The sequence below is a fragment of the Austrofundulus limnaeus genome, unplaced genomic scaffold (assembly GCF_001266775.1).
Source record: "Austrofundulus limnaeus strain Quisiro unplaced genomic scaffold, Austrofundulus_limnaeus-1.0 Scaffold25, whole genome shotgun sequence".
NCBI classification, from domain to species: Eukaryota; Metazoa; Chordata; class Actinopteri; order Cyprinodontiformes; family Rivulidae; genus Austrofundulus; species Austrofundulus limnaeus.
Genome location: NW_013952427.1, coordinates 2,828,949 through 2,839,373, shown reverse-complemented (window position 1 = coordinate 2,839,373; position 10,425 = coordinate 2,828,949). Strand labels below are relative to the sequence as shown.

Sequence of the window (10,425 nt, the reverse complement as noted above, 5' to 3'; positions counted from 1 at the left end):
GTATAGTACATCTACAGCACATTTTTTGAAAAGTTGATTATATTTTTTTATTTTTAGTATTTTGTATTTGGTTGTAGCTATTTTTTTGAGGATTTGTAATTTTACCAAATATATTTTAGTCATAACTTTTGCTTGTATTTTGCTGCATTCAAACATAAAATTTATATGTTTACTTTTTGACGTTACAAATTAACACCTAGTTACAAATAAAATGAGTTGTTTATGCACTCTAAAAAATGAAGTGTTGAATTTACTTAACCAAGTTGTGTCAACTGGTTCCACAAACCAAATTGAGTAAATTAAAAAAAACACATTTCTTCTTTAAAATAAAATGTGTAAGTTGCTCAATTTACTCAACTTGATTTAATGAAACCAGTTTTTCTAAGTAAATTCAACAATTATTTTCTTAGAGTGTGTGTAAATGCTTTTAATTTCTCAATTAATGTGAAATTTTTTATGACTTTTACTTAAGTACTTTTCTTATCAGTGAAATTAATTTTTACAAAAGACATTTTCTGATAATGTGTGTTTAATTTTAGCTATTTCTTTCAAGTATTTTATAGACCTCTGGTTTAAAGCAAAAAYGTTGTCTTCCTGGTAACATCCAGAAGATATTCAAGAATATTGCAGATAAGTATAATCTTAGAAGAAAATACATATTTAGGTAAGACTACACTTAGACTAACGAAAAGTGTTATGTGTATTTCTTTTCACAATGTGAAATTAAATGATGAAATCAAAGGAAGCAGATTTACAGAAAACGATTAAAAACAACATTTTATAGTGGAAGTGTTTGGGGCAGAATGTAAAGTGCAAAACACAAGTTAGAATTTAGTACAGCATTGCTTTTAAAAATAAAAGGGCTAAATAAGCATCTGCTTCATCCTTTTCAAACATTTTGTTTGGCTTTGTTTGGGAATTCTGTTTCTCTTTATTGTTTTGTTAGTTTGCTTGTTTGTTTTATTTCTGTACATGTTTGAAATAAACTTTTAAATTTAAACAAATTTAAAGTTGTCAAAAATAACTTTAATTAGTTATTGTTTCGGATGGAATACAGAAGACTTGTTTCGATTCAAAGCAAACAGCTCAAACCTTCGCAAAAGTTGAATAAATCACGTTTTTTCTCTTTGAACTCTGCTGCCTTTTTTATTTAGTTTTGGTTTTAACAGCTAATAAGATCAAGGTTTTTATTGCTGCTGTTTTTTATTTTTATGTTATTGTTTGTTGTGCTTTTGACCAACAACACTGCCTCAGACATAAACTGTTTTAAATGTACTTAATTAAAAGTTTACAACTGAAGTTACAGATAACATCTTCTGCCAGTTTTGTATTCACGTATCAGATAGTGAAGTGAMGTTACTCACTTGTGTTTCAGCTTTTGGGTTAAAGCAAATGGAAAATATTTCTCTTTGATTCCGTAGCTCTGGAACATATTAAAGTTTAATTTTATCCATATGATCACATTCAAMACATGTGGATGTAGAAAATAAACTTAAAATATCAAACCATTGACTCACACAACTGCACACAGGTTATAACTTGCTGTAGCTTTGTTTTGTTCAGTCAATTCAACCAAGCTGATAAATTCAATCAGCATTAGTTCAAATCATGAACTAYATTGCCCTCTTCTGTTAAAATGATGAAACAAGAAATCTAAAGCACAGAAAACACACAGCACAATTATGCTGCCTGTTTTTTTTTTTTTTCAGTTTCAGTATTCAACTAATTTTGTGTGCAAGCATATTAATAAAAACAAAATGGTTTAATGAACATACAAATAAACAATTATATAAATAAATTTGTCTATATACAACATAGCTGCATTTGAGTGTGAGATTTGTAAGCTAAAATGTATAAATAGTTAAATAAAACAAAATTACATTTGTTATAGTTTCTAATTACACATGAAGGTAATCAGAAAGAGTACTTATCCAGATTAATACCACAGTTGGATGCGTTTTTTTGTCGACAGTTCACATCCAAAGTGAGGCAGGAACAAAACATGATGTATTATTACATGATACTGCTATTTYCTTTATTGATTTTGGTTTCCATGAAGATGTTCTTTGCACACAAGAGGAGTTCTTAGAAAAACAGGAGTGGATCATCAATGGAAGCATCCATTTCCTTATATATCTTATACTTTGCCAAATTGTACTTTTAGCTCAGTCTTTGTGTTGTAACTGGATTACCACTGGCCTGTACAAGGACCTGTGTGTTTTTTGTTTTAATTTGATTCATATTTTCATCTTAATTATGAACCAACTCAAACAAAGCCTTATCCCCTCTCCTGTCAGCTGGTTGTAAGACCTGAACAGGAGTATTTTGCTCGGAAAGGATTTGAAAGCACCATGCCACCCCATCCACTTGGCACTCCATGCTTTACACCAAAGTTGGATTTCCACTTTTTTTAGGACATGGACTCAAAATATCTCAAGATTATAAAGCCAAAACATCTCAGGTTTATAAAAATTTTCACACGTGGTGTAATTTATAAACACCGAGGCCTATTTTGGAGAGGAGACCTGCCTGTGAGTATTTTTTAAAAAGGTGTACTGTGTCTTTAAAAAACACTATTCCCGCCCATTCTCAGTGTAGCGATTTGGATGCTGCGAAAAGATGCCTCTTCATTGGCTAACATCGCCCGTCAATCAAACAGATTCTGCGTTTCATTGGTCAATGACTAGGCGTCATTTCTGACTCTCGCGGTACCGCTGCATGAAGATGGCGGCCGAACTAGTGGAAGCGATGGTAGGTGAAGCTTGGTGGGCTTTCGTTTGATGGGAAATGAACGCCGGAGCGGGAACTGAAAGTAACTCCGGTGGCGAGGGGTCAGGGGTTGTGTATGGGCACTTTCAAGCGTGTTTACACTAATAAATATGGCTCATTGTAATCACGACGAATGGAACTAGCCTGTAGTGCTAACCTTACTAGCCTGATCAAAGTAGCTCTGAGGACAGACAACGAAAATGAAAGATACCGTATTACAAGCGTATGAGGGWTTTKYYCCYCCGCCTGCCAGCATTAGACGCCGTTTTTACTATTAACCCTGCGTGTAGTTAAAGGTTTTCTTTATTGGAGCTGTGCACCTGTCAATATGTTAGGTAGCCATGATTGAATACCGACAGTCTGTTGTCTGTAGAGATGAGACTTTTAGGTTAGCTGAGACTAAACTGGTTTCTATATTGCTGACTTTATGTGACAGTTCTCACAAAGATAAGAGTCGTCATCAGCCTCCGGTGAGAACATTTGAACGGACAACTCATTGATTTTTATGATGTCTGAGGAAGTCTCTGGGTTTTCAGTAACATCATTGATTGGAGACATCCATTAAACTATTAGTAAAGGAAGTGGGTCTAAATAGAAGTAAACAGTCTGTTTGCGTTGCCTGTATAAAACTTTTAAACAAATATGAACATTTTCTTTGCATGTAATTTAGCTGACTTTATTGTGCCTCTTTTAAAAACGTATTTATTTTCTGCTGCTGTCAGCACTATACAAACAAGCTCATCAGTAAATACACAAGTTAAATCACAATGCTTAGGAACAGGCCCATACGTTCTAAACAAACTATCAATACTGGAAAAATGCTAGGATTGATTTAACCAGAACTGATTACTGTGGTATCGTAAATATGTGATTTTTGTTTAATTGCAATTGTACTGGATTAGTGGTGTCATTTTTTAAATTACTGTTTTGTTTTGTTTTTTGTTTTGAATACCACATATTGCTTTATAAAATTACTAGGCAGATTTTTTCATCAGGTTTAAATGCCTTTGTAATGTAGGGTTGGGTGATTTTGGAAAAAAAAATCCTGATTAACTGTGGTTTTTARTCAGTAACGTTTATTATGATTATTATCCCCAGGAGTCCCTGGCCACCTGCACGTCCTAGTCACATAAAAAATTTAAATCACTCTAGTGGGAAAGATTTGCTCTCTGTAAAAATCTGTTCCAATTGTGTCAAAACTACAGACTATACATAAATTTTTAAATTGTCTTGATAAACCAAGTAAAACTGGACTGATGATAAATAAATTGCAGAACTTTTTTCTAAAATCATATTTCATCATATTTGAAGCAGAGAGGAGCACTGAACGGACTGACCGTTCAGTCTGCCTGGTGAGTGGCGGCGTTATTCGTATTAACCGTCAAGTGCCAAAACATAATCCTTTAAAGTTTTTTCTGACGCTTAATTGCACAYGATTCGATTTTGCCCAACCCTAAGTAGTGTTTATATTCTTGCATTAATTTGCCAGTTGTACTCACACGGTTCATTGTAATTTTCACTGCAGAAAACTTAAATTTTAAAGCAATCACAAGTTGCTCAAATAAGTAACAGTGGGACTTTATTGTAGCCAGAATTTCAGGCCTTTGTACAAATATTTGTAAATATGAAACAGTTTACTGCTTACAAGACTCTGCTACAACAGGTAAATATAACAGGTCTACTTAAGTTTGGTGTCAATTAGAAACCTTGTTTCCAGAAAAAATATCTTGTAAATGTTAGTTGCTGATTTGCCTGAGTGTTTATTTAAAAGACTGATATAAAGATGAATGGACTGTACTTATAGCACCTTGCTCTTCAGTCAGGATACTCAAAGTACTTTACACAACAATCTGTGTCCTCRTTTACCCATCCACACACACACTCATTCAKCACTAGTAGATCTCTTAACAAAGCTAATACACATAAATCAGTCTATAGAGRCTAATCRGTGTTTTAAATCACATTCACTGATGAGACACAAATCAGAGGCAGTGTCTCGCCCAAGGACACTTGGACATGTGACCAAATACAGTGGAATCGAACCGACCATTCTCTCATTAGAAACTCTTCTAATCACTCAGCCACAGCCRCCTTATGAAATRAAATATGTTTCAGTGTTTGTTCTTCTCTACTAGTTTCATTGTTAAAAAATGTAACCATTTTTGGAATTTAATACCAGCTGCACACCTAACAAATACTCAAAATGAAGCAAAGAATTACAAACAAGTTACTGTAAATAACTTCTGTACAATTTCCTAAATGATTTGATGACAGGTATTCAGACACCAAAGACCTTTTGTTTCAGGCAGTGATGGACAAACTCAGGAAATAACAAAAAGAATCGACACGCCCATGCCTCTTGAAACAAACATATAAAACATCAGTAACCCAACCCTAGTTGGGCAATATTGGCAAAAAAAAAAATCACGACTAATTGTGGTGTTTAGCCGATAACAATTAATTTGACAATTAATCCCCTGGAGTCCCTGGACACTCTTATGTCCTAGTCACATGACCAATTTAGTGGGAAAGATTTGCTCTTCATAAAAATCTGTTCCAAATTGTGTCAAAATTACAGACTTCAGGCTATACATCAAATTTAAATTGTGTTGACAGATAAATAAATTACCGAACATTTTTTTTAAATATTCATCACATTTGAAGCAGAGAGGAGCACCGAGCGGTCAGTCCGCCTGTTGGCATTAACCGTGATGTGCCAAAAAATAATCGATTAATATTTTTCTGACGATTAATTGCACACGATACGATTATGCCCAACCCCACAACAGGTAAACTGGACTGGCCTCCCTGCAGATCCTTGCTCCTTTTAAATATATGTTGTGCAGTGTGAACAGAAGAATCAAACAGGAGCTGCAGCCTGTTGAGCAGCTGAAACGTAATATGCAACRGATACAGATTTCTCTTCTAACTTGGCATTATTTACAAATCCCAAATCATTAAAAAGTGTAATATAAAAGATAGGTGAAGTAACACGGTAGTAAACTTTCATCTTATCCATCCATCCATTATCTATTCCCGCTTCTTCAGGGTCACGGGGGTCACTGGTGCCCATATCCAGCAGTCAGAGTGGCGGGGTACACCCTTAACAGGTCGCAAGTCCATCTCAGGACTTCCACATCTTATCCAACTTACTTTAMTGTTTACACCTTTAAGCTATATTTAATGTGTAAATACAATATCAGGAAAGGAAAGGCAATGAAAGTTGTCCCATACATTAGGGTTCAAACAGATGAACATTTCCAGAGGGAACTTTTTGCAGTTTAGAAAATGTAACAACTTTTCTGGAAATGTTTTTTTTTTTTTTATCTGGACAAAAGTGTTGGACGATACTTGGAAAAAATTTTTTATCACGATTAATTGCAGTATTTAGCCGATAACGATTAATATGACAATCCCCTGGAGAGCCTGGATGCCTGCATGCCCTAGTCACATGACCAATTTAAATCACTCTAGTGGGAAAGATTTGSTYTTGGCACAGATCTCTTCCAAATTGTGCCAACAGTACAGACTTCAGGCTATACATCAACTTTTACATTGTGCTGATAGAAATCTCTAGTCAGTCTGCCTGGTGGCATTAAATCGTATTAATCGTCAAGTGCCAAAAAATAATAGATTAAAGTTTTTCTGACGATTAATTGCACACGATACGTTTTTACCCAACCCTACTGGACAGGTTAAGTTTTGAAAGTTGAAATCACCAAAATAAKAATGCACTAATCTGTGAAATTCATAAAATACATTCAGAGCAATAAAGGCTTTAAATATCAGTTTTGTATTTTCAGTTGGGTTTAAGAAATCCAAGTAAGTGTTTTGTACACTGTTGWATGACTGCTTTCACAAGTTAAAATCCCTGTTGTAATGTTCTTGTTTCCTTCWATCCCTTTCTTTTAGAACATGGTCAAAAGTTTCCGGGTCTCAGACCTACAGACGTTGCTGGCCTCAATGGGTCGCAGCAAAAGTGGGCTGAAGCAGGACCTGGTGGGGCGAGCTTTGAGGCTAGTGCAGACAGAATACAGCCCAGAACTGCTGAAGAACGTCAGGCAGCTGTATGAGTCACGATTCCCTAAAACAACGAACTGGCTGCCAGCACGGCGTCCAGATGGAGTCCCAGTTTCCTACCAGTCCCTCAGCAGCTCCACCACCCCCTCACAGGGCACAGACTACCTCAACGGGATTTCCAAACCACTGCTTGCGCCTCGAGCGGAGGTCAAGCTGGCGCCTCTGCCCTTCTACCAAACCTTAGAGACGCTGCTGCCACCAACAGATCTTCGTACTGGCTTTTTGTTTTTTAATTCTCACATTTATTTTGTTGTCATTTTTATTGAGTTCCTCCTCTGTGCTACTTCTAATAAATGTTCTTTTACAGTCGCCCATAACAATGAGAAACTACAAGACAGTCAGTGCATCTTTGAATTAACACCAAACCAAGCAGATCAGCTCAGAAATGCAAGGTAACGGGTCAAAGAACATTGCACAGCTATTCTGATTTAGAGGTATAAAACAGATACTTATTGAAACGTTTGAACTGTCTGTTTTAGTGAGATTCGTCCAGGAATGAGGTCAATCCAAGTGGTTCTCAGGTTGGTTCCCAGATGATCTGTTTTTCTGAAATGTTCTGTCCCTCGACTGATCCTGAAGGACTCGTTTATGTAGTGATATTCTTTCTCTTATTGCTTTTTCTTGCAGAATCTGTTACTCGGACTCGGTTGGCATTCAGGAGGACCAGTACCCTCCCAACATTGCTGTCAAAGTCAACCAGTCCTACTGTCATGTACCGGTGAGTTGATTCACTCTGATATATGCTACAGATTCTCAATAAGATTCTGGTAGATCCTTTGATACAACATGTGAGCTGATGATGTTTATTTGACCTATACCTTGGATCTTGACTGCATCTCATTCAACCCTTTTAGGTTTGATTAAATGTTAGTTTGTTAATTTATTTATTTAAAAAGCACACACAAAAACATTAATAACTATTTTAAAATAAATATTACTAAACGAGTTAAAAAATATTGTGTGAACCTAATGAGCTTTTACTTCATCACACATTTAGTTYTCAGTAAGACTGAAACTAATTCAAACTTAAATTAATCAATTGGCATTATCACAGTGCTTTAAATATTTTCAAAAAGGTGTTCACCTGTTGGCAAGAACTGAAGCTTTGTTGCATAAGTATTAACTGAACATGTTTTTGTTTTATATAACTTTTAGAAAATGGTGCCTGATAAACAACATGAATCAGAAATATGTGTTTGGATTAGAGATCGACAGATACAGGTTTTTGAAGACCGATTCCGATTTTTTTGACATCAGTCTAACCGATACGTGCAGCCGATTTTTTTTTTGGCCGATTTTTGAAGCCGATACTGCTTTTTCTTCCTCCATTAACATGATAAAAATAAGAATGATAACAAATGTTACACAAGTCTTAATTTAAAACAAAACAAAACATTTATTAATGAAACCGTGTCTGATGCAGGCTGTATGAAGTGCTGCTACACAGGATTTCTTCTTTCAGCCCTTTCTTAAAAAAAAAAAATTCATTATTTATTTTATCTAGTGCTAAATATTCTGTTTTTATTTGAATATTAATCAGATTAATATATTTTTTACATAAAATAAAATGACTGTTTTAATATCCCAGCATTTTTGATGCAAAAACGGCAACATGAATATAGAGGAACACAAAGAAACAGGAGAGACACACACAGATACATCTTGCTAACTTTGTAAGGACTTAACACACACACACACGCAGCGCTCACTTCATCTCTGCCTCAGTCTGCTCTCGATTTTTACACTGGGCAAAAAATGCATTTAAACCAGCTGACGTTAATTTTAGATGACAGTTTGAAATGTACATCGAAGAAAACCCGCATCACGACTTTTATACTGCGGTCAGAACAAATGTGATATGTGAGCGGAGTCTGCCTGGTTCGCATGGTGGACGGCAGCGCTTATAAACCTAACAGCGAGAAAAGACCGAAAGCTTTTTTATTTTAATCCAGCAGGGAGAACAATACAGGTGTTCTTCTATGCCTCCTGTGAGCAGCTCCAGCATTGTTTAAAGCAACAGTGCGGCTTCAAAGTGAAAGTAAAACATGGCATTCCTGTTCTTAAAGTGAAACTTAACACACAGCTGTTCTCTCTACCACTCACAGTCCGACAGAGGGCAGAAACAGCTAAATTAGACAGTTAAAACACATTTACAGTTCATAACTCAACCCTTATTGTTGTTAGCACTCTGTCTCACAACATTAGCAGCTGCTCTCTCCCCRAGGGAKGGGGCGGCAACATGCGCTCGCGTGACCCAAAGAATGGATCGGCGGAACGGACGGACATATCAGCCGATACCGATACAAAGAAAAAATGCAAATATCGGCCGGCTGATGTATCGGTCGACCTCTAGTTTGGATAAATCACAACCGTTATGATTGCTCAAACACTTGAATCCTTTTTGTTGAGGTCTGTAGCTAACCACTTCAGGGCAATAATCTCAATTATCCTCTTTAATTCAGAGGCAGTTTGGCTGACCTTATCTACTGATTCAGTGTTATATAATCAACACATACAGGAAGGTTCTCATTATGACTGTGTGCTGTCAAAATAAACAATGACTACAACCAGTTAGTAGCACAGGCCCATCCCAGCTGGGCTTTTCTGTTTGCATTGTGTTGTTGCAGGTTAAAATTAAACATTTCTTAGGAAGAGAGAGAAATATGTCTACTACTACTCCTTGTTATTTCCACTGTTGGATTTTTTTTAAATTAAAATAAATGCACGGATATTATTAATGGAGCCTGTTTTGAGTTGTTGCTTTTGTCCCACCAATTTACATGATTCTGTTTATGCTAATCTTACTAAAGGGGACTCCTCTGTGTGTGTATTTATTTCAGATGTCAACACAAGACCTAAAAGAAAACTAGAATATCCATATTTCTGTTTGACATGAACTTAAGATTAACAGATGTTCATCTGAGCCACTGATAGACATTTCGTCCTGTTTAAACCCCATACTTTGCTTTATGTGCTGAGTGATGCATTCTAATACTCAGGTTTTATCGATAATTGAACGTGGTAATAAGATGAAGAAAGTATATTTTGACTGATCGTTTTTTTTTTTTTGCTTTGTGTGTGTATTTGCAGGGATATTACCCTTCCAATAAGCCAGGAGTTGAACCGCGTCGTCCCTGTCGCCCCATAAACATCACTCCTTGGTTGCACCTCTCCAGTGTTCCCAACAGAGTCACCATCACCTGGGGGAACTTCGGCAAGGTCAGATTGAGAAGCAAATCTCACAGCTGTGTCAGACTAAAGCTGGTAGATTTCACAGTGCAGCTAGGCATGATGGGACTTGTGGAGGTGTTTTCGAGGAACCAGTAAGCTGTGTGTGGTGAAACATGCACACATTAGAAATTTCATTCAGATGACAAACTGGAGCACAGATTACCATGTTTTCTTTTAGAATTTTGTGTTGTGAAGACTCTAAAAACTGTCTTGTGTGGTAAATAAAACTGCCATATACAGTGGGTAAAATAAGTATTAAACACGTCAACATTTTTCTCAGTAAATATATTACTAGAGGTGCTAATGACATGAAATTTTCACCAGATGTCGGTAACAACCCAAGTG

General features: G+C 36.1%; 1 protein-coding gene across 1 annotated transcript in view; it reads left to right on the top strand.

The window, feature by feature from the left end:
* Nucleotides 1–2,707: 2,707 nt before the first annotated feature.
* Nucleotides 2,708–10,425, top strand: part of pias4a (protein inhibitor of activated STAT, 4a) — a 15,948-nt gene continuing 8,230 nt past the window's right edge. The window contains exons 1-6 of the mRNA XM_014004625.1: nucleotides 2,708–2,751; nucleotides 6,682–7,060; nucleotides 7,157–7,241; nucleotides 7,329–7,370; nucleotides 7,477–7,567; nucleotides 9,940–10,068. Coding sequence (XP_013860079.1) covers nucleotides 2,719–2,751; nucleotides 6,682–7,060; nucleotides 7,157–7,241; nucleotides 7,329–7,370; nucleotides 7,477–7,567; nucleotides 9,940–10,068 — 759 coding nt within the window. The 5' untranslated portion in view covers nucleotides 2,708–2,718. The remainder of the gene's footprint in view (nucleotides 2,752–6,681; nucleotides 7,061–7,156; nucleotides 7,242–7,328; nucleotides 7,371–7,476; nucleotides 7,568–9,939; nucleotides 10,069–10,425) is intronic.